The sequence below is a fragment of the Macrobrachium rosenbergii genome, chromosome 51 (genome assembly GCF_040412425.1).
Source record: "Macrobrachium rosenbergii isolate ZJJX-2024 chromosome 51, ASM4041242v1, whole genome shotgun sequence".
Classification (NCBI taxonomy): domain Eukaryota; kingdom Metazoa; phylum Arthropoda; class Malacostraca; order Decapoda; family Palaemonidae; genus Macrobrachium; species Macrobrachium rosenbergii.
This window is the reverse complement of record NC_089791.1, coordinates 20,336,609-20,362,823: the sequence shown is the minus strand read 5'-3', so window position 1 is coordinate 20,362,823 and position 26,215 is coordinate 20,336,609. Positions and strand designations below refer to the sequence as shown.

The 26,215-nt window shown below is 33.9% G+C and overlaps 1 protein-coding gene across 1 annotated transcript; it reads right to left on the bottom strand.

Annotated features, from left to right (window-relative positions):
• Positions 1-143: 143 nt before the first annotated feature.
• Positions 144-15,947, bottom strand: LOC136833181 (triple QxxK/R motif-containing protein-like). Its single transcript, XM_067094943.1, has 4 exons — positions 15,577-15,947; positions 10,709-10,769; positions 7,320-7,408; positions 144-4,846 (listed from the first exon to the last, which is right to left on the bottom strand). Exons 2-4 carry the CDS (start codon positions 10,767-10,769, stop codon positions 4,748-4,750), a joined length of 249 nt encoding a protein of 82 aa, XP_066951044.1. The 5' UTR covers positions 15,577-15,947; the 3' UTR covers positions 144-4,747.
• Positions 15,948-26,215: the final 10,268 nt, after the last annotated feature.

Below are 26,215 nucleotides of genomic sequence, written 5' to 3'. Positions count from 1 at the left end.
TTGCTGGCACTAGTAACAACTTACCTTAATGTTGGAAACGTTGTGCTTCCAGTCAAGTATTCGCATCAATTGCAAGTTGAAAAGTGTGGAGCAAGAAGAACAATCTGCTTCAAGCTAAAATCAATTGGTTACTAAAGTAACTATTTTGTCATTTATTGTATATTAAAAATGACTACAAAGTTGGAAGTACATTAGTATAAAATATAAACTCTTCATCATATATTTTCAAACTCATAATAATAAAGCTGCTTGATATCACAAGGAATGCTATTCGTGTATATTCAACATATAAATTATACTGATCATTTTAGCGCATGAACATAATTACAGCTTAGAACACCTAAAGGCTTAAATTTTAAGAACGGATATAAAGAACAATTGTATTGAAAGTTGTACTGTACAAATCTATGCTGACTATGAAGAATCTGTACACTAACCAGTTTTTAAGTTGTTAAAATTTTTGTAAAGCACTATTCACACTAGGTGAAAGTAAACCATGTTACAGTAATTAAAACAATAACACTAAAAGGAATGTAACTGAAGATAACTGGAATCAAGAAGTTCTTATACTTGAAAGTATTACGAGGTTACGTCATGAATATTGCAAAAAAAAAAAAAAAAAAAAAAAACATTTTCAAAGCAAAATATTTACAAAAACATACACATGACCTTAATTATCAAGTGTCTGAGTAATATTTACCTTAAAGTACATTAGAAAAATTATTGCATTTTTAGTGATACATTCCCTATACATACCAAGTTTATATAAACTGTACGTCATTACAGAAATGCCAGATATGCAGTTACAGTAGGCTTTGAGCATGGGACAATTTACAACTCATGAATACCAATATGACAAAAGCTTAGAATCAGTAACACAACTTGCTTCTAAGGTTTAGTTCAGTTCAATTCCTGGAACTATTTAAATGAAATTAGTTATAATTATAACTGTTATCCCAAAACTTTTTTCCAAGCATTGGTATGACCATGAAAACCTATACCTAACCCTATCACTCTCCCATTTCCTTACTTGGGCTGCTCAAGTGTCCTTGCACTTATATATGGTAAGTATACAAAGTTTAACTTCCTTGACAGCTCTGCCTTTTTTTGGGGAGATGACTGACTTTCAAAAATGGAACTCACTTTGCCTGCACAAAAAAAAAAAAAGCCTGATGATGCAGGTTTAGAGCTGGGAGCCACAAGTATAGGAAAACTGGATAGAAATTTACATCAGTGGTTCACAAGTTTAGGAAAACTGGGTAAAAATTTACATCAGTGGTTTAATCTAATGAAACAACCAGCACCTAGACTGGAATCTTAGTCCAATGAGGATTAGTGCCTTGTGCTTAGTTTAAACTTTCCCATATTTTTCATCCCTAAGTTTTACTGGTACAGCACATTGTCTAGACATAAAATGGTATAAATCAGCCATTACTCGTGTTAATCTTTGAACCACTTGAACTTTGATAAGACATCTGGGGGTTTTGTACTAATTTGGAATGTATGTACCAGCCACAGGTTAAATGTTTTTTTTAATATATTACTTCCTAATAATAATGGGGAGGGGTTTACATACAAAATTTACAACTTCGATATTGACTTACACTTCACACCTCTTGAATCTTTCAGCACAAAAAGAGACTGGTTTTTACTAAATCTCTAAATACTGAGAGTTATGACATACAGTAGAACTGTAGTTGAAGGACACAAGTCTAAATAACTATAAAATACACATGCAGTCTTTTGTCTAGTTTTCAACATGGCATTAATGAAAATGAGAAAAAACAGGACCTTCCTAAAATTGGTATTATGTTCACAAAAACTTCTTATATAAATAATTATCGAACTCATGATGAATAATCACATAATAAACATGCATACAATTAAAAAAATATATCTAGAAATTGTGCAATGTCCACTTTAATCAGTCAAAATCATAATGAATAACTTTTGTATAGTGGCACCAATAATAAATCTATGAAAAATATAAAACATGTAAACAAAATTGTAGAAAAATATATGTTGAAATAAGAAAAATAACGGGAGAATAAAAACACCTCGACTAAAGATGTACAGTGCTGTACAATGAAACTGAAGTATACAAGTGCCAATATTAATTAATATTCAACAGAAAGTTTACTCACTTGCAAAAAGTGTGTCACTTCATATCAAATTTTCAGCTTATTTGGAGAAAGACTAGAGGGAATCAATGTACTGGCAAACTTTACTTATCCTAAAAAAATTTCTGATCGAGTACAGCACACAAATCATCATCAGTCCTACTGGCTAATGAATTCTATTTCTACCTCTGTTTTTCCACTTTCTCTACACAAGCAAATGTTATTCTTCCACTTTATGATAAAGCAAAATCAACATTGGTTATTTTTCCTTAACACCCAGAAACTTGGTTATTTTTTCTTAACACCCAGAAACTCAGATATTTCCTTTCTTTCATCTCAGACATTGCAATTACAATCATACTAGCTTGTAGCTACTGTAATATTTTTAAAATGACACCATATGCAAAACCTCTATTTATCCAAGTGTTCTCTAAAGATAACTTAAAAATACACTATGAAAACAAAAAAGCCCAATGTTTACATTTCAACACCTCACAAAATTTTATCTACATGATTAACAAGGTCTGCCATTTCAGTTTGAATAGATGTTTGAAAACGTTCATAATTAAGGACTGATGAGTAACCATTATATTCAAAAGTTCTACCCAATCACTGGACATAAATGGAAAAGCAAGGTGAATAAACTGAAAATCAAACTGCACTTTCAATGTAAATTTCCCTTTGGCCGATAAATGATACCCAACTACCTTCTAATGATTTTTTGAGCACATTATTAAGGAATCACTTCAGTATGTTATACTACCTCTTAATGGTAGCCCTAACAGCATCTGCCAAAGTAGCACTACTTCCTGCTGTATATTCTCAATTTGCAACAATAAAATATTGTGGTTATGTCAATTGAAAGATAAAACCCAACTCACTTTCACTTAATTGAATGCCCATACCTACCATGTAAAAAAAATTCTTAACAACTAACACATCAAGTACAGTAAGCCTAGCTTTTTCAACAATGAAAAATAAACTTCATCTCAATTATTTCTAACAGTAAAAAATTATTTAAAATTTTCAATTACCTACATCTAAATATACAGTATTGCTATTAACACCTTAATTTTTCTAATTGTTCTGGCCAGCTTTCAATCTAATTTGCCAGTTAATAAATATCTTTAACTGCTTCCTGCTTAAAGCCTTAATCATTCATTCACTGGGTTAATAAATACTCATAAATTACACTTAAAAAGTGAATGTCTTTTGACATCCTATAATCAAAGACCCATGAAACAAAGAATTTACTGCATAAAAAAGACCATCTCCACTGCAAAAGAAATAATTTTTATCAAGGTAGATCTATTACTGAATAAGGGATTCAATCTATCAAAACCTTTAAAAATCAAAAGGTTATACTGTAAACATTATTGCTTTCATTCAAGATGCACATCAAGTGTATTTCAGTAATTTTGAAACGATCTTGCATCATTTTTCATATGGTATCCAAACATTAAAACAATGATTTTTAAAAATATATCGATAAACCAGGTTGGAAACTTCAAGAGCAACGTGCCTGTTCACTATTGTACTTAAAGTGAGAATCTCAAAAATGTGGATAAACAGTTAACACTATGCATATCAGTAATTAAAAAATAAAGCAAATATTAAAAGATATTTTGTTATCAGACACATTTTTGATCGTTCCACTGAAACTCTAATATTGCACTCCCTAACCCCTCTATATTTCATGTAAGCTTGTAGCTCATTTTATAAAATGAAAATTACCACAAAGTCAGTTTTAATTAGTAAACAACAACTGCCTGTAAATCACAAAACTATACAATAGCAATTATGGAACCATTAACATTATTCTTCCCTAAACATTTTTAACACTTGGACTTTGTAAATTATCTCAAGATGAGTCAATGAATATGAACAAAAATTACACAGAATTCTGAAAATATTTAAATATTGTTCAATATAGGTAACAAATATATTCTTAATATCTTTACTCTTTCACAACAAAAAAAGATACAAAATAACTATCCCACTGGTCATCACTTACCTTAGAACTAATAAATAACAAAACAACAAACTATTACTGTACTCATGTAATAACTACTTTCTGATTAATTAATTCTACAAATCTCATGACTTTGTTCATCGCCATCTACAGAAAATACCATCTGATCTACAATTCACAGAAATATTATATAATTTTACCTAAGGTCCCTCACTAGCTTTACTTGCCCTGATTTCAAAAATATAAAATAGACCTCAAATATTCTTGATAATGTAGTCATTTGTACTACCCTATATTCAACACTGAGTACTATACTAAAGAGCAAAGGTACTGTAATTACAGAGAAGTAATTTTGTACTTGGTTCTTATTATGGGAAAGTTTTTAAGTGTTATTGTACTTTAAATCTAAAATTTAATTATAGCACTACGTTCCAAGATGAATACCACAAAAAAAGCAGAAAGGATAAGAGATAGGAATGTTTTACAAATAGCCTAGGTGGGGTGCTTAACAAGCTGGTGCTACAGAAAACTCCTAAAACCATAATTAAGATACTGTCATTTGACCCCACAACAGGAATGAATTATGTACCTCTACATGATCCAAAAGCAAAATACAGTAATGATTGTCTCAGGACATACAGTACTGTACATCCTTTTACTGATTGTAACCTTCAGTAGCATAGAACCACAGAAGCATTGCTACATATACAAGAATGGCAGCTCCCAGGAAGCCACTGACAATCACTTTCACATCCTGAAAAGATAAATAGTACAAAAAATTTACAATAATTTTATTTTACCTTCATTTTAATGCCCAGCAGGCACAAATAACTGTAAGCATACTTCCTACTCGTACCAAGTTTGGTAGACTTGTGCCAGTAAGACCTCCCTCCAACCATCATCCAGCCTCTCCCCATTTCTGACTTTAAGGTGATTATTGTTAAAAATAAGGAAAAGTAAGTATGGACTTACATTAATTTATGCATCTTTGTCAGTCAACAACAAATGTCAAAATGCTGTAAAAACATAAATCAATAAAAAAGAACCAAATCACAGGAAAATAAATGTTCAAATATAATTATATCTGTGATAAAATGTAAAGTACAAAATCAATTAAAAGCTTAAAAATGTTAAAAATATTTTCTTATTTACATGATTTTCGGCTTTACAGTACATATTGTATATTGTACAGTTGTACATATGTACATACTTCCAGCATTCATTCATCAGACACAAAAATGAAAATCAATATATAAGCACCAAATACATAAAAACTTATGTTAAAATATACAAAATAATATACTTGTACCATAATATAATGCATACACAGGAAAACACCACTCAAAATTATTGTCAGCACAAAAAAACAATTTTGAAGAGCTATGCACTTCTCAAGTCACAGAAAATTGCAATTTTCCTTGGTGGCATGTTTTAATCATTTTAACTGCTGACCATATCGCAATACAGTATAAGGAAATGAGAACAGACTTGTTTCATTAGAAGATACTGAAGCAAATCCTACACCAGAGAAAGATAGTGATCCATCTGTACAGCCTGAATAATGTGAGCCTTTGCATCTTATGTTGTTTATGATGTTTAGGGGATATATGCAAAACTTTTGGGTAGATAGCAAAAGTGTGTACAGACGTACTTCATGCTAGTAAAAGTGTGTACAGACGTATAACGCTAGTAAAAGTGTGTACAGACGTACTTAATGCATAACCCAACAAGGAAGAAATTCTAGTTATGGAGGTATTGTTATATTTACATTTAGAACCAGAAAAATTCTGCTAGCGCTAATGGGAGTAGTAGTGGATGACCATTAACAAAAATGTCTCTGTAACTGAAAAGCTCTTTAGCTGGCTAGTCATTTGACTGAGCCTTTATTGTACTTTGTACAGTTACTACAGTTTAATTCTCAGAGAGAGAGAGGAGGTCCACCACTTTCAACTTGTATGGATTGTTTGGGGAGTATTAAAATTCTCCAGTCCTGGTTCTGAGTCCTTCATTGTAAACTAGATCTAAGCTTTTTAATACCAAGTCTCAAGCTGAGCCACATATTTGGTATCCATAACCTAACACAGACAGAACAGTTGCTTTGTAGAGTAACATCAGGGTTCATATGTCAGCCCCCAAGCTATGATAGCCTCCTCATCAGGTTTAATGTACTGTATTTCTGCCTTTGCCTTTTTTTATGCAGTGTGCCTTCCAATTCAACTGTGTATCAAAGATTAAATGTCTTCTAATTCACCTGTGTAGCAAAGATTAAAACTAAGAGCTTTACACTTTGGCAGACAGGAATCAGATTGTTTCTAATTTTTAGTTCAACAATACCAATCTTTTTCCATTGATATTTTTATAAAAGTAGACAATACTTAAGTTTTTTCGGCAGAGAATTGAGAGACTATAGTAGAGACCCAAGTGCAGTATCTGCTTTTGTGATGGCACTGTTACGAATACAATGAACGTGTTATAAGTTTAAAGCACTGAAGAATGTAACAAAGTCATCCATATAGAAACTATTTCTAATTCCACTAGGTAACTGATTATAATGGTTTATTTCAAGGAGGAACAAGGTGCAACTCCAAACACTCACCTGTGGGATACCATTTCCTAATTCATGTATCTTAATAAATGTATTCTATTTGCAGTTGAAACATGAGGTCTGTTAAGAAGTTTTTATGAATAAACGTAAGAAGCTTTATGGTACCATTGTCATATGGTGTTTTCAATATACTGTAGCATATCTCCACGTGGTATCATAAGCCTTTAGGACGTCAACAAATGTTACAGTAGTTATTTGTTTCTGTTCAAATCCTTTTGAAATACAATCTTCCAAGTGACATAGTGGGTGAAGTGTCGATCTATTATCATAAGATCCAAATTGGGTTGGGATGATTGTATTTATATATTTGTTTCCAAGTACTATGTTAACCTTGAATTCATAATTTTTCCATCACTTTGCACAGACAGCAAGTTAAAGATATTGGTCTATAGTTTGATGGATTGCTGGGATGTTTGCCTGGTTTGGTTACTGGTATGATGATGGCATGCTGCCATCAATCTGTAAAGTGTTTCTTAGTCCAAAGTTAGTTGTAAAAATGTAATAAAATTGCTGTGGTGGCTAGATGAAAAACAAAGATTAAACGTAAGCATACAGAACAGTATGGATGCAAATTTACACGATATAAAAACTTCTGAATTATATGGAAGAAACAAATTCTTACCTTGTAAACTTTAGTAGTCTTTCTTTTCATTTCATGTTGCTTTTTAATTTTTTTCACATCCGGTGTTGTATGCTTTCTGTTCTGTTTTCCTGAAATCATGGAAAAACTGATTATTAACAGCTAAATTTCCTTCACACAAAACCAACCATCAATTACCACTGATATACATCCTGTACAAAGATAAATAAAAATGATTTTTTAAAAACGAAATTATTTTTTCAATATACATCCATCATCTGCATTATCCCACATAAGTGGTCTTCTATACGGTCATCTTGCCCAAATGGATCCTCATCTTGCATAGTTGCAGCTTGACATCAGATAAGCAGGGATGGGAGGTGAAATATTTGATGTAAATGATGAGTTTGCACTGAAAAACTTTTTATAATGATATACTGTATCTGTTTCACAACAAACCCAACATTTACATTAATCTGCAATGCAATTTTGGTCAGAGAAACAAGCTGCTGAAGAAAACCCCAAGAAACAGCTAACGGGAATAAAGAGTGAAACCTGGACTTGGAGTTTGAATGCATGTACATATCCCAACAACAATCACTCAACTAGGAGCCAAATGATTTTAGGTTCATAAAGAACCTTTGAAACAAATTTCAAAGCTGATGTATTCGCTATAGAGCAACTAATTATTTCAACCATCCACATTCTGAAGGATTTCATGATGAAACAGAGAGGCAGTTAAAGATGATGAGGGTAGTAAATAATTTTTTTTTTTTTTTTTACAAATGAAGCAGTCCCCGACAACTCACCCATACTACCAGATCAGATGGGCCAAGACCTGGTCATACTCTAGGCTACATTCAGGAAGCCAACACTTCTGTACTACTGTACCAGAGATACAGATCTCAAGGTGTGGCAACTGATAATAGATGCCATGCTGGCCTTCACTTACAAAACGATCTGCTGTATACTATGAGAACTTAATGTTTCTCATGATTTGCAAACACTAATACACTAGGCCATTGTGCATGCCAGCTAGATTAATCTAACCTTACTTTATACAGGACAGCTTCAATAAAGTGGTTGGTCAATGGAACCCAATTAATGTAGGCTGTACAGGCCTGGCCAAGCATTTCATCCAGTGTTACAGAAAATTTAACCTACTTTAATACAAAATAGTAAATGACTAACTTTTTCAGTTACTCTCTATGAAACGCCTCTCAAAATGATAATTTCAACTCACTGGATGCAGAGACTTGCTAAATTTTTTACAACACACAATTTTTGGGAGTAAAATAGTTTATCTATTACTTAGTTGATCGTAGTGCAAATTACCCAGTCAAGTAGCAGATGAGATAGATGACCAGCACATCGCTGTGGCAGAGACAAGTCTTGAAGCAACTGGGCGTGCATTCTAGAACTCACAGCCAAATAGCCATAGAGATACAGTAAAAAATGGGTTCACAGCAAAATAGCCACTGTCTAATTTGCTTTTAAAATTTTTGCGTTCCTCTATAACATGAAAAAAAAGGCTTACACCATTAAATAAGACATGCAAACTGATTTGAGCCAAGACACTTGGTGCCAAGAGATATCCATATGATCCATATGGAGTCTGACCATATTGCATTCTGCATAAGCAATAACCATGAAAGCTTGCTCTACCTGACAATCACTGCATAAGAAAGCTGAATGAAAATAGGATACGTGGATAGAAAAGGCAAAATGATCTATGCAGCTATAAAGTCAATAATGATGAAATTCAGTTTGCATGACAAAAACAGAAAGAAGTGAGGAAACACTCTTAGGACGAGGTGGCATCTAAGCTGCTGATGTTCCTGAAGTAAAGTGCTGTAAGAGAGATTGATAAGACTGAATCCTGTCTCAACGGATTCAAAAGTCTCCAAAATTCATAAACTCTCCTAATGGTTCACAGACATAGATTCTTTGTATTGCATGCCATGAATGCCTGGCACAGGGATATGAGACTAATTAATTTACATATTTAAAACAGCCACAAAGAGGTCTTTTGGTAGCTCTTCTAGTATATAAAGCCCTAGACTTATAATCTGCTCAACTAACATCCTTCCTTTAGGGTAAAGCACCCTAGGGTGTTGGAAGAGGTCTTACATCAATATCAACAGTTTTGGGGAAAAATCTTTTAATAATTTAAGATAAATGCCAGCCATGTTCTTATGTAAGCTAATTAACTGACTTATTCCTTGGACATGCGAAAAACCAAATACTACTGTACCTAACCTTAATTACCAAAACCCAGGATTATTAACCCCCACTGAGCAGCAGACAGGCAGCACAACTGCAACATACCAGACGGTCAAGTAGTCAAAAGATCAAGCAGAACCTGATATACATAAATCGTCAATACAGAAATTCTGATTAAGTTCCATTCCCTCTAACAATGAGGACAATAGTCCTCATGAAGCTTTAAGGATTAGAATATGGTATTGTTTTATCCTTAAAAACAAATGCGCTGGATCTGTCTCGAGGTTAAGTCAAGAACTTCCATTCAGTACCATGGAAACTCCAATTGTGCCACATATTTCAGGGAAAGCTTAAGGAGTAAGATTAAGCTTAAAGTGCATGATTATAAAATACATGTACAGTATACAATAATAATAACTGTATACAGCAGTTATACACCAAGCTTGCTTCTCTAAAGAACCAGTATCTAAAGGAGAAAAACAAGCAAAAAAATTAAAATGCTACATTTTTGGCTATACAGTCTTAATCATGTGTATGAAAAAAAAAACAAAACAAAAGATAAAACTAAACACTGACATACGGTGTACTGTAATAGAAAGACAGTCAAATACAGAAAACCACAAAGCAAATATTGGTGAAACAACCATCACAAACATAAGTAATCTTTGCAAGTGGAAAATACTTAAAATACAACAAAACTAATTTCATAGTTATACCTAGTGTTACAATGTTAAAAAAAAATTCCAATGAAAAGGATAAAAAATTAAAAGGAGAATAACCATTCAATATATATGCCATTTTGTTACATGAAAACAAGGCTGCAAGCAAATACATTTAGCTGGTGAGACAGGGACTTAACCTGGTTGGCATGAGGTCTTACCTAGATTTAATGAACACCTTTCTTATTACAAGTACACAATTAGTATATGTACTCAGTTAACTGCATGTCACTAATAATGCACATAGTGCAAGATATTTCTTCACTGTACTGGTAAAGTTATGCTTTCCTTATACAGGTGATGTCGCATAAACTAACAATCACTACCTTATGTTTTCACTCCTTGAAGAAACTTGAACGATTCACAGTATCTTACAAATCTGACATTCACAAAGAAATTCTTTTATGAAACTCACATGAATGGCACTAATTAAGACTTACTATTCAGACTCTTCATGAGAAAAAAACAATTCATAACACACTGATTTACCTATTTGTTTCCTGTAGTGATCCACTGGCAGTCGAGATGTTTGACAATCTTTCTTGCCCATCTGAAATATATAAAACACCATATCATACAAGATTGGTACTATTTACCCTACGAGATTTTTGAATTTGGAAGTCAGAAAACAGTTAGCCTAAATGCTTTCCTTAGAATATAAAAAACACTACAAAAGGGAAAGCAGTAACATTACGGTCATTTCTATAAACGTACAGTAACGCCACAGACAATCAACACTACACCTTTGGAAAATGGCTGCTAGCTCCTACTGAAATTTATATGTACGCAGAACACCAGTGAATGCTGACAGCTACTCACCACATGTACTGACCAAAAGGAACCATCCTGTTTCTCATTTCTTATATTGTGCAGTATAAGCAAGGATACGCAAATACTGTACCATGGAATGTTGGGATAAGAAACAAGAATGGAACTTTTCTTTGATCTTTAAGAAATTTAAAGTTTGATTTCTGACTGTATGAGCATTAACAAATCAACACTTGAGCTGTAAAAGCGCCTTACAATAATGATATACTAAGTAAAACAGGGCACACCCTATGCATTGTTTTGCACAGGGTGCACGTCCTTTACAATATTTTTTTTATTTCACAACTCTGAAAACAGAAATGAATAAATTCTAAAAGCTTTTCCTCTAACATTTTCATCATGAAAATGACAAGAGGAAAAGCTGTGTTTTATATGCTTAACTGCACACATCTTGTGTTAAGCTTGATGAAGATACTTATAATAGTTGAATGATGCTAAATACTAATACTGTACAGTAAGGAAATCCATTGTCAGCTGTAGATATTCTGTCAGTCAGTGTTCTTGATAAGGGATGGTATCCTTCCTAATAGGCTGAACAGGAAAAAGATGGAAAACACTAACCAGAGAACCTGTGGTTCAAGCACAGAAGGTCTTCTTCAAGGACAAGGCCTATTTTTCTAGTTACAAGAGCCTTCTGATAGCACCCAGGAAACTTGGGAATAGCAGCATGTTTCCTACTTGTACCCAATTAAGAATCTGAAAAGTTACCTTGCCAAGAATCTCTTACTTAGTTCATCCTGATCTCTACGAAGTCAATCCTGATCTGGTTCTGACTACAACTGTGCAACATTTAATCTGGTTCAAGAATGCCTGAATCCAGCATCATTAAATGAATAAATAGCTCCATCAAGTACTATGATCATAGTAAGTGCACAAATTTGTCTCATCAGCAGGCACACAAGACTGCAACTGCCCCACTAGCCCCTCATCTAAACTAGTGACAATCACTTAAAGGCCTCTGGCATGTGCATTTAGACAAAATCTATAGAGACCTTATTTACCATAGTCTATCTAGTTCCCTCCTAGATGAAACCAAAACTTCAGTGGCAATGCAAACCAGGGCAGCTAACCAGTGGGACCACTGGAACTTTTGCTGGGACAGAATTGGAATCCTCTTACACATCCACAACTGTGAATTTTCTTTTGACTGTGATCCTATAGCCTCTGAATAAACTAGTCTTCCACACAGCAGCCATGCTACCTCAAAAGCAAAGGAGGCTTGCCAAACATACACCTTGCATTAGTGATTCACACCTAACAGCAACACAAAGTAACACTATCCTATCCTTGAACATGAACTTTGCGACCTCATACATTTCTTCATGTCCAGCAACAAACAAGTACAGTTCAAGCTAGCTTGTTTGGTTCCTACAGAGGGTTTCTTTGAATAATAATGTAAGCAATCTAGATTGCTTGGTAGTTGACCCACAACAATCTGCAGAGAATTTTATGACTATTAGTCCTTATGGTAAACCGAGGAATGAAGAAATAAATAGAACACCTTTGATGTACAGACAGAAAATGTATTTAAACAGTGCTCCTTCTATGAAAAGGAAGATTTGCTGAAAATTATAATAGGGAGAATATCATGAAGGACTTCCCCTCTGTACAGTACAGTGAAAAGACTCTTAGTTACTTATGTCAAAGATACCAAATCAAATGTACTAGATGCATGGGATTTTTGGGGAGTGAATCCATTAGGTCAACACAAGACCTACCAGCTTTTTGTTGTTATAATACAGTAATAATGTTTAAAGAATCCTGGACATCAGTTCCTTTTTATTAAAATAATCATCAGTAATCTAATTGGAACTTTACTTCAACAGGTAATAGTAATAATGTTTAAAGAATCCTGGACATCAGTTCCTTTTAATTAAAATAATCATTAGTACTCTAATTGGAACTTTACTTCAACAGATAAAGCTGGATTACTTTATTTTCTATTGTGCACTTGGAAAAGGTTTCACTTAATTAGCATTGCTATATATTTTATAAACATTTATAAATAATAAACTGCCAAAACCTCTCACAGACCTATTCTTCAGAGTTACTATCCATGAAAAGGGTGAAGAAAACACTACAGTACTAATACTCCTGTTTTGGAATACTTACAGTTGAGAATGCTAAGCAGAGAAGAATGTCAATAAAAGGTTAACCAGTAACATGAACAAATACAAGAAAAATTGAACAAATGGCGACAATTCTCAATAGATGGCCTGGTAATTGTCATATACAGTATATATATTCTAAAACCCACAAGAATTACCAATTTTATAGTGGCCTGACCCCCAAGGTGCTTTACCTCTACCAGACTACAGTGCAAGTGTTAGCTGTAAATGTACTCCACAACCAATAAACCTAATATGTATAAGAAGCCATGGCCAGACCAGGAAATTTATTCCCCAAAACCACAAGAACTGCCATAAGCATCCTTGTCATCCCCTAGTCACCATACCTCAGTTTCTGTTTACATTTTATTGTTTTGCAAAAACTTTCAAACAACAAAACTTAACATATGCTTATAAAACACTTTCCTTCTACACTTCTTCCCTCCCTGAATTTCAATGTACAGTAATTGTCATAGACACCATCTGCCTTCCTTTAACCTTCGATAAATCAAACCCCTCAATTTCCCCATGAAAGAATATTACTCAAGTCACTTGTACAATCATCTTGGAGATGTGTAATCATTTTAAAACCAAGTGACTACTTCTGTCAATCATAGAACAAGATTGGGATTGCCTGCCTCCTCCACCTTCATTTATGATTCAGATTCAGTTCAACATTCAGCATTTCTGTGCTCTTCGTATGAGTTTATCTAGCTCTCCACTGAGATATTGTTTATTAATTAATTTTTTTGACTAATCAGTATAGAAAAGGGTGTACATGAAGGCAGTAAAGGTAAGATAACTTGAGAAATTTACAAAAAAACAATGGGATAAATTTACCGTCTTTTGTTTTTAATCTTTACACACATCCCTGAGGCGCTCGTACTAAACATGGCATTCTGCAGAATGTTTCTGCATAAAAACATAAACAAAAGATGGTAAATTTCTCACATTATTTTGGTAAATTTCTCAAGTTATCCCACCTGTACTACTTCATATACAGTACACCCTTTTCTATATTGTTCAATAAAAAAATTCCATTAATAAACAATATCGCTATGCAGAGCTCTTCCTTAGAATTACCATAAAAATTTGCACACAAAGATTTCCCTATCCCTAACATTCAAAGGAAGCGCTGTCTGATTTATAGAATATAATAGAATGCAGTATTTTGGCTAAAGGCCAAGCACTGGAACCTGAGGTCATTCAGCACTAAAAGGGAAATTGGGAGTAGATGTAACAGGTGGAAAACCTTGCAATTGCACTATGAAAAAATTGCTTGCAGTGGGTGGAAAGTAAGATGGAAGAAAATATCAACTGAGGTACAGTAGAAAGAATGAAAACGGGTTGCAGATAAGGGCCAAAGGGACGCTGCAAAGAACCTTAAGTAATGCCTACAGTGCACCGCATGAGGTGCACTGACAGCACTACCCCCTTACGGGATATATGATTTACAGAGCTATGGGTCAAGTTAAGTTTGAAGTGATGCCTCCTGGTCAATTTACAACTTACTGCCCCAGATTAACTTAGGTTAGCAAAGGTTAGGTTAGGTTATCATGCATCCTCTTGAAATATGGCTTTTCTGGAGCATTTCAACATGTCTTCAATTGTTTTTGTATTCATTTTCTTTCTGGAAATTCACTGTTTCTTGAGTTATAAGGGTGGGTCTACCTCAATATCTATGGATACTCAATAAAAAAAATATGTCAAATTAATTTGAAACATGATACCAGAAAAAAACCATACGTCAAATTAATTTGAAACAAGATAGCCTACCACATCACAAAAATGTTTCAATCACTTTCCTATTCCTAGTGCAATATTATATGATACAGTACTCACCAACTTCTTTTCTCGCTTTTTGGCTTATTATGAATGATATCTATAGCTAAACTACCTAGGAAGGTCACCTTTTCATTGTTAACTGTAAAGCTACAATGCAGATCGTAGCCTACCTAATGAATAAGCTCGGTCAGGCTAGCTTAAAATGCTTAGCTTACTATAAGCTATGATTTAGATATCGTGAGAAAAAACCTTTCATTTTGTTTAAAATAATCCAGCCATAAGTAGCTTGGGGATACCTTAGGTCATGCTAATGTAACCTTGCCCCAACTTAGACTGGCCTTCAGTCTTGGCTTTAAACTGAAATTCAATCACAACTATGGGCTGGGGTAAGGTACGGCAATCGCCTTAAATATTCCGAAACTTGTGTAATTTGGGGCACCGGTAAGTGGGGTCTGATATAAGAATTAAATGGTTCCCCGACGTAGAACGCCTACGATACTGGGCTACCTCCATATCATAGGCGTTGCTAGGCACAACTTCGCCAATATATTTACCACATAATCCTGCATGTCATTTTATTAACCTTTTCCAAATGATTAACAAAATGACCTACTAGCATTTCTGTATGTAACTTACCTTGTCCGTCTTCGCCAACTGTGTTTAATTTTTATCTATAGTTGATAAACCACCGTATCACATCTTCAGCCGTAGATACTACTTGACACATCACCCAAACACCCACCTACGACGCTACGCTTACGATGACAGCTTTGTTGTCAGTCACGAAGCGCAAAGATGACATGACCTGGAGTCAAGTTTGTGTTTATTGTACGGTAATTACTTTCGTTGTTGGAACACCAATGTGTTTTGTCTCAATATAGACTGAGAGAACCATAGCGAGGGCAGACTTCCTATGTGCAGCATAATTTGGCCGTCATTTTGATTGTGTGTAATTGGAGCTGCAGTGACAGCAAGTTTTGTAAACAAACATGCTCTGCGTGCACTGCAAACAACTGCGGGGCCAACAGTTTGGCTTTATGCTGGAACACAACAAACTGCCATGCTTATTTATTTGACAGCTGTTGAGATATACTGTATGTGTATTAATAAAAATCATTTTAATTTCGTAAACAAAGTGCTTAATATCCCGGTCACATAAAGGTTCTACCAATACAAATGAAATGCTTAAGATACAATTAACACATTTTTTTTTCATATTGTGTAATAAATAACAGGCATAAGCGCTGCCAAGTTCTGTAGCAAAGGCACATGTTTTCGGTGTCCTCTCCAGCAAATGTGAACGAAGATTAAGAAAAGATACAAATTTTGTCGATGATTCTCATTAAAAAAAACCACAGTAATGCAAATTTATACTTTAAAAAGTTGGTACTGCAAAAGGATGATCACTTTTAAGCAACTATACAAGAATTCTTACTAACTCTGCAAATTACATGAAAGCACACAGGGAATAATGAGAAACTGAACTATCATTGTTGATACAAAAATATTTGCTCCATTATCAGAAAAAACGAAACATTTAAAGGACGAAATTAACTAAGTAATCTGAAAAGACTAAACACTTGCAGCTAAACTGCCATACTATCATAACGTCTAGTTAAAATAATTTGTTAATATAATAATGAGCCGAATGAGAAGAAGACACCGTACTGATAAAAACACATTCATATATATATATATATATATATATATATATATATATATATATATATATATATATATATATATATATATATATATATATATATATATATAAAAAATGTGGCAAAAAAGTTGATTATATGGACAAAGTGGACTGTATGCTTAACGTTGTTACTTGGTCAAAAAACCTAAAAGCCTTACGTAACAACACCACGCTCCCTTTGCGGTTTCTAAATTACGGGGAGGTATCTATCAGCCCAGTTCATTACTAACGAGGATAACACACTAATATCATCACTGATTAGTACCACAATTAAGTACTGTTACTTACTGAGCAGTCCCTATAGACATGAACTCAGATCAATCATAAGTTGCTGCGAGATACGACGAGAGGTACGCGCCTCTCTCTCTCTCTCTCTCTCTCTCTCTCTCTCTCTCTCTCTCTCTCTCTCTCTCTCTCTCTCTCTCTCTCTCTCTCTCAAAATCTTACGAGTACTCACGGGTTGATTTTCAGACCTTAGAGGACAGCTACATGTTACCTCGTTTCTATAAGTTACTTGCGTAACCTTAAAGTATGAACACAATACAAGTTAATCAGATCAAATTATATTCACCATTCTTAAAAACTGAAACACAGGAAAATGAAATAAAATGGGGTGATATTGAAACGCATCTGTTGAATTTAAAGTTAAACTAATTTAATAACTAAAGGTTAAACATATCAAAGAGCAATTACATAAGAGACAAATAAAATGAATTACTCAAAAGGGGATTATAATTATAACTCAATGGCACTCAAATGAACCAAGTTACAGCACAGTTCAAAGGATAAGGGCAATCACCCTTTCTAAGTCCACACACACACATCACTACACGACACTAGATATCAGGTCTACTCAAAAGTTGAGCCAAGAAGCTGTACGTTCCGTCCTGCATTCAGGTTTTATTGGGGAATAAGAGACAAGTTATACAATAACCACGAATACAAAACAGACTTACAAAGTTTACATGTACATAAAAAGCTTTAAGACAATTCCCAAGTTCGTTATCAAAAATAAATTCCAAATATGATATTGCGCAATTTCAACATATTGGTTAAATGTAGTGAATTAATTGGTGGTGTGTGACAATACAATTTTGGGCGACGTCACGCCCATACAGTGCACGCACATACGCATGCACGCCCGAAGAGGGGCGCGAAGAGGGGCGATCGGAGGGCGAACAACTACCCTTCCTTTCCCCTCTCCCGAACTCTTGACCTCGGTTAATGGCTTCTCTGGCGAGAGGTACAAACAAGATCTAATAACACCTTCAACTATTACTATACGTGGTGCAGTGCATTCACTAAGAGTTATTTCAAACATAAAAATGATTTATGATAACTAAAACAGTACTCCAGACTTCACGCTAGAATCATAATAAAAATCAGGCAAAATAATGTAAGAGTGTCATGCTCGAATTAGATGTGGTTCTTTCACCCTTATTACGATAAGCAATAGAGACGTAAATATTTCTACAAAATACATAAGCATGCGAATGAATATATTTGGATTTCGCATGAATACAGATACAAATACAGTAACATAGTTCTGTCTGTCGATGACCTGACAGACGGCAATTCACAACGAAAACTCAAATCAATAATTTCTTATGAAACACCCGATCCTAATAACTCTACAATAAGAGATAGATCGCTTGAAAAACAATGAATAAACAAAAACATCAGAAAAATTGTTGTGAGAAGAATTTCTCACAATATATATACAGTATATATATATATATATATATATATATATATATATATATATATATATATATATATATATATATATATATATATATATATATATATATATATATATATATATATACGGAGTAAACTTATTGAAATATAAAGCAAAACACGACTTTAAAGCAGGAATCACAAGCACGCAGCTTTGTTTCCATCGGTCATCGTCATTCAAAATGAAGAAAAGGAAAACAAACTCATTATCAAGACGATGGAAGGTAAATTGAGATGGTGAATTAAGTACAGGGTAGAGAAAACAGCTGCTTTCCGATCAGCGAAGTTAAGCTGCTTTGGGTGTGGTCAGTAACTGGATGGGTGACCGCCACTGAATCACGGTTTTATGCTCTCTCCCGATTTTTAAAATGGGTTCTTTTGTTTCGTTTTGAGAACCTGTTGCATATATGCATCTATATACACAAATAATTTCTAAAATAAAGAATTCAAGAAAAAACTGACGTGCGTGGTGAGAATCGACCTTGACCTGCACTGAAGTCGGCCCTCATGAGCAGGGTTCGAGTCCATGACAGACGTCATTTTTTTTTATTCTTCATTTTATAAACTGTTTACGTGTATATTTACATACATATATATATATATATATATATATATATATATATATATATATATATATATATATATATATATAATAGATTCTGATAGTGTAACAAAAGAACCCGTTTAAAGACCGAGAGAGAGCAGAAGACAAGGATTCGGTGGCGGTCACCCGTGCAATTACTGAACACACCCAAAGCAGCTTAACTTCGCTGATCGCAAAACAGCAGTCGTGTCATCTTAAAACGCAATTTGTATCGCAAAATGAAGGTTATTCTATCAAATAACATATTTATATTATATAACTTTCGTGTGCGGCTGTGAAAAAATTCCGGTTGTATAGGGTTACGCCTTATACAACCAGTATTTCTTTTTTTTGGGGCCTTACTGGTAGAGAGATATGACCACTTGGTTATGCCGCTCTACGAAGGATTCTGTCTTGGAACTTCTACTGTATCTAGAAATTAACCCTATTCCGGGTAACAAGGGCACCAACGCCAAATCAAATCGCCTCAAATTCCAATTATATTACTTCCCGCCAACATTTACTATTTCCAAAACACTTCTGCCACCAACACATCTCTTCTCTTAATAAAATCACGCATAAAATCCACCTCGTATTATATTAATTGCATAGAAAGCATTTCATCAACAAAGCACTTTGCCATCGCCTTAGCGATGCGCTTTTGTTTTTCTTTTCTTCTATGAATGACGAACAAAGATGGCTGCTTGTGATCGCTGTTGCGAGTCCTCTTTGCTTTTCATTTCGATCAATATGCACGACATACTATATTATTTTCATTTTCAGTCTTGCAGTGACCTCAATAAAAATAGCATGAATTATGTAGTTTCATAAAAACGTCTCTTTACAAGCTGTAGATTTCTAAATTGGGAGAGTGTAGAGGGAGTCTGGTGCCCACCCTCGGTATCGTTACACCAAGCTGTCAAAATAAAACAACCACGCTTCCGAGTAAATCGCCCATTTCTTCCATTTTATTCTCGTATATCATATTACCTCTAAACAAACTTCTATTCCTCCAATTATAAGGTTTAACGAACCTTCTTAGGCTGCATTTAGGATGCAAAAAAGATAGAAAACCATCGGGTATAAGTCAAGCACATATACAGTAGTATGAAAGGCAAAAAAACATTAAGCCAGTTTAAAAGACACTATCTTGTCTGCCATTTTTCCTATATAATAGACTAGATTAGGCTAGAAATACTGTACCATTTCTAGAAAGAAAGTTCGTTTTCTAAATTGTAGAAGATATTGGCCTGTACATGCAAGTCTTTATGGAAGTTGAGACTAGCTCATATTGTGGACTCAATAATTATTCGAAACATTGGTTTGTAGGACTATTTGCTTTCATATCTTTGTTTAGTTTTGTTTTAATTCTAATGAATAGTTGATGATACAAGATTCACTTATACGATAATCAAAGCTCAGCAGTTACATAAAATCTTGCGCGTCAAAATTTTGATTTAATTTTTTAGCTCAGTATTGGTCTTTGCATACCATTAAGATTTACGTTTTATTCCCTAAAATAAATAGCTACAATTAGTGTGCAGTTTATGTCCACTGACTAAAGCATATATACTTCAGCTTTGCCCGTTTCTTTTTGTGGTCACTGTTTCATTTCAGCCTGCTCCTCCTCCTGTCCAATGCATCCTGACTTCTCGAACCAACGCAATTTATTTCTCTCCCGCTGCCGAAACCCAAATGTCAACGTTTGCTCATAACCCTCGAGTTCAACATACTTCATGTCAAAAATAAAATGAAAATATTCATTGCCGTTTAAAATTATTCCAAAAATTTCACAATATATCCTGGAAACAAATACTATTGCTGTACTGTTTTTTCCTAACAAAAGACTATATTTTTTGAGGGAGGGGAATGCAGGGGCAACTCAAAAGAGTAGTAACCGCCACAACGCGCCTAACAAAAACAAACACAACCTACGCGGCAGAAGCAATTTACAAATTACTTTTTAATTATTGCTAATTTTGCCATTAAGTTGTGTTTCCTAATGACGTCCTGAATATTATGTCGTGTACTAAAGGTTTGTAGACAATGAGGTCTACAGCTAACAGTAACTTATACGTATACACAGTAAAGTTGTTTTTATGTAAGAACGTCACTACATGAAAACAATAATGGTTTTGTGGAAGACATGAAACAACACTCTTGTAAGAATTGGTTCTGTCTTCGGCAAGGTTGACCATTTCGAGGCCACGTACTTATGTTAAAAAATAAAACATAAAATTCAGTAGCAAGCAAAGAACAATACCGACCTCAAAAATTCAAACAAGATTTTATGTAACTGCTGAAAGATCATTAACATATAAATGAATCTGGTATCATCAACTATTCATTGGAATTAAAACAAAACTAAACAAAAATATTAAAGCAAATAGTCCCACAAAATAAGGTTTCGAATAATTATTCATTGAGTCACAATATCAACTAGTCTCAACTTCTATAAAAGACTTGCATGTACAGGCCAATATCTTGTACAATTTAGAAAATCAACTTCTTCCTAGAAATGGTATAGTATTTCTAGTCTAATCTAGTCTATATATGAGAAAAATGGCAGCCGAGATAGTCTTTTAAACTGTCTTAATGTTTGTTGCTTCTCAAACTATAGGCTATGTGCCTTATACCGATGGTTTTCTATCTTTTGTACATCGTAAATGCAGCCTAAGAAGGCTCGTCAAACCTTATAATTGGAGGAATAGAGGTTTGTTTAGGGGTAATATGATATACGAAAATAAAATATAAGAAAAAAATGAGCTATTCACTCGGAGTCGTTGTTTTATTTTGACAGTTTGGTGTAACATGATAGCGAGGGTTGGCACCAGACTCCTCTACACTCTCCCAATTTAGAAATCTACAGCTTGTAAAGAGACGTTTTTATGAAACTACATAATTCATGCTATTTTTATTGAGGTCACTGCGAGACTGAAATTGAAAATAATATAGTATGTCCTACAAATTGACTGAAATGAAAAGCAAAGAGGACTGGCAACAGCGATCACAAGCACCCATCTTTGTTTCCATTAGGCTTCGACATTCAAGGAGAAAAGAAAAACAAAAGCGCATCGCCAAGGCGATGGCAAAGTGCTTCGTTGATGAAATGCTTTCTATGCAATTAATATAATACGAGGTGGATTTCATGCGTGATTTTATTAAGAGAAGAGATGTATTGGTGGCAGAAGTGCTTTGGAAGTGGCAAATGTTGACGGGAAATAATATAATTTGAATTTAAGGCGATTTGATTTGGCGTTGGTGTCCTTGTTACTCGGAATAGATACAATAGGAGTTCCAAGACAGATTCATTCGTAGAGCGGCATAACCGAGCGGTCATATCTCTCTACCCACTGGACCACAAAACAAAGAAATACTGATCGTATACGGCGTATCCATATACGGTCGGAATTTATGCACAGCCGCACAACAAAGTTACATAATCTGAGTATATTCATTAGATAGAATAACCTTCATTTTGCGACACAAATGGCGTTTTAAGATGACACGACTGCTGTTTTGCGATCAGCGAAGTTAAGCGGCTTTGGGTGTGGTCATTAATGCATGGGTGACCGTCACCAAATCCTTGTCTTCTACTCTCTCCTGGATTTTAAACGGGTTCTTTTGTTTCATTATCAGAATCTATTATATATATGCTATGTAAATATACACGTAAATTAGTTTATAAAATGAAAAATAAAAAAAAAACTACGTCTGTCATGGACTCGAACCCTGCTCATGAGGGCCAACTTCGTGCAAGGGTGAAGGTCGATTATCACCACGCACCTATGGATTTTTGAATTCACCATTTTAGAAATTATTTGTGTATATAGAAATAATGATGGTTCTCAGGATGAAACAAACGAACCCATGCTTAATATCTCGGGACGTCATAAAGCCGTGTTCTTCACCCATCCAAACTGAAATGCAGCTAACTTACAATTAAAAAATTTTTTCTACCCTTGTTAATTCACCATCTTAGCCTAAGCTTCCCATCGTTCTGTGATAATGAGTTTGATTTCGTTCTCTTCATTTTGAACAAATGATTAAGGAAACAAACCTTTGCTTGTTGATTAGTCTACTCATTAAAAAAACACACAGTAATGCAAATTTATATTTAATAAGTTTACTTTGCAAGATATGATCACTTTTATGTATATGTATATATAGATTATTTGCGCGATTATCAGAAAAAATAAACATTAAAATATAAATTATATATAATCTGAAAAAGGTTTATCAGTATGGTGCCTTCTCCTTCTCATTCGGATCATTATTATATTAACAAATTGGTCTAACTAGACGTTATGATAGTATGGCAGTTTGAATGTTTAGACACCAGATTACTTAGTTAATTTCTACTTTTTAATGTTTCTTTTTTCTGATAATCGCGCAAATATTTTTGCATCAACAATGATAGTTCAATTTCTCATCTCCCCTCTCTCTCTCATCTAATTTGCAAAGTCAGTAAGAATTCTCGTATATGATTAAAAGTGATCATCCTTTATATAGTACCAAATTTTTAAAGTATAAATTTGCATTACTGTGTTTCTTTTTTTAATGAGAATCATAAAAAATTTTCTATCGTTCCTTCATCTTTGTTCACATTTGCTGGAGAGGAGAGCGAAATCATAAGTGTCTTTGCTACAGAACTTGGCAGCGCTTGGCCACTGTTATTTATTACACAATATGTCAAAAAAATGTGTTAATTGTATCTTAAGCATTTCATTTGTATTGGTAGGTACCAGCCCTGACTGGGATATTAAAGTGTTTTCCATTCTAGAGTCATCACTGTTTCTGCCTTAATTACAAACTGTGAATTCATCCATAAGGACATAATCGCCTTCACCACTTGCCGATATCAGCGCAGAGATCCAGGGTAGGGACTTTCCCACCACAGACGTAGTTTTTATTCTTTAACTTTTTATATTATAGATAATTTAGGTGTATATATTTATATGCATATATACAGTAGATCCTCGTAATAAAACAAATATATACCATTTTTAAAGCGAGGGAATGCATAAGACAAGGATTCAGAAATTCACCCATTCTGTCTATATTTGTGAAATGCAGCTTAACTTCGCTGATCAGAGCAAACAGCAGTCGTGACATGTTAAAACGCAATTTGTGTCAAAAATAAGGTAAATACAAATAATATTTTGATTTATAACTAAATGTGCGGCTGAATATTCCGAAATATGATTATCTATCCAGTGCTTCTTATTTTGGGGATTCTTACAAGTAAAGAGAAACCCACTTGTGGTTATGCCGCTCTACAAGGAATCTGTTTCTTGGAACTTCTATTGTATCTAAAGATTTTTTTTTTTCGTTGATTACACCAACGCTAAATCAAATCGCCTCAAATTCCAATTATTTTGTTCCCGACATCATATCCCAAGACACTTCTGCCACCAACTTTCTCTTCTTATGTCTTAATAAAAATAAAAGTAAATGAAATCCCTAAGATTATATTAATTACATGAAAAATCATTTCATCAACGATCACCATCTCAAGCACAAGGCGATTCGCTTTTTTTTCTTTCTTCTTGAATACGCTTCAAAGATGGCTGCTTGTGATCTGTAATGTTCTTTGTGATTTCAATCATTTCACCACTGCTTTTATTTTCAGTTTTTCTGTAAATAAAATAGCTACTGAATTATGTAGTCTCATAAAAACGTCTCTTTTCCTGTAGATTTCTAAATCTTAAAAACTAGAGAGAGTCTGAGGCCCATCCACGGTATCATGATCATCCACCCAACTGTCAAAACATAAAACAACTATGCAGCCCTTGCAGTGAATAGCCCATTTCTTTTAATTTTATTCTCATTAATATTACCTCTAAATAAACCTCTATTCCTCCAATTATAACGTTTGAAGTTAGGCTGCATTTAGGATGTGGTTAAGATCATGAACCATCGGCTCATGCTCATTAAGCACGTAGCCTATAGTTTAAGAAGCAACAAACATTAAGATGGTTTAAAAGACACTATCTCTGCTGCCATTTTTCTCATATATAGACTAGATTGCGCCGAAGAAATTCGGTACCATTTCTACTGGTTTTTTGCAGATTAGTGTCAGGATGCTTTGCCAGATATCTTGTCTTTACCTGCCGTTGAGACAACCAGATATTCAATGAATAATTATTCAGAAACAATATGTAATTCCAAAGGTCCTTAATGATTTTTGTTTAGTTTGTTTTAATTCTGGAATAGTTCCCTGATACAAGATTGTGTAAATAATCCCTTCACCAGTTACAATAAATCTTGCGCCTTAAAATTCAATGATTTAATTTTTTAGCTCAGTATTGGTCTTTGCGTGACCTTAAGTTTTTTTATCTAAAATATTTATTGAATTAGTGTGCATGTTTGCTCTTTTCACTGACTAAAGCATATGATAACTGATCTCTTATTTTTGTGTTTCACTGTTTCATTTCATCCTGCTCCTCCTCAGGTCCAATGCATCCTGACTTCTCGAACCAACTAGCAATTTATTTCAGTCCCTGCTGGGATCTTAAACCATATGAACTTGATTTAAATCTTTGCTCAATAATAATAATAACCTCGAAACAATAATAATGTCAATAATAATAATAAAATAATAATAATAATAATTTAAAATAATAAAAAATTCAGTGCTATATCATGGAAACAAATACATTTGCTAATAATAATAATAATAATAATTTTTTGAGGAAAATAATCAAATAATAATAACCGCCGCAACCCGCCTAACAAAAACAAATGACAAAGAAAGAGGAAAAATTGTTACTTTCAAGACCTGAAAATCGAAATAATGGATATGGGATTATGTCGTGTACTAAAGGTTTGTACCAATAATCTACAGCTAACAGTAACTTGTCCCAAGATCCCTGAAAGCTGTTTTTATGAAAACGTCACTGGATGAAAACAATAGCTTTGTGGACTGAAACACCATTCTTGTAAAGTGGTTCTGTTTAGAAGCAAGTTGCATCATTTCGAGAAAAGTGATGGACTATGTTATTAAGAAATAAAACAGGATGCAACAAGAACCCCACACTATAAAAATTCAAGTCAAGAATTTACTGTGATGAAAAATCATTATAATAATAATAATAATAATATCATCAACTAATCATAATAATAAACAAACTAAACAAAATAATAATAGTAGTACAAACCCATTCAAACAATTATTCAGATGTATTTAAGAAACTAGTTGAATCTTAACACTTGCATGTAGTGTGACTGTACAAAAATTAACTGTGAAA

Coding starts and splice junctions, on each gene's coding strand:
- LOC136833181 (XM_067094943.1), bottom strand. CDS start 10,769: ATGGGCAAGAAAGATTGTCAAACATCTCGACTGCCAGTGGATCACTAC. Junction 7,409..10,708: donor TCACTACAGGAAACAAATAG/GTAAATCAGTGT, acceptor CCATGATTTCAG/GAAAACAGAACAGAAAGCAT. Junction 4,847..7,319: donor AGACTACTAAAGTTTACAAG/GTAAGAATTTGT, acceptor TTATCTTTTCAG/GATGTGAAAGTGATTGTCAG.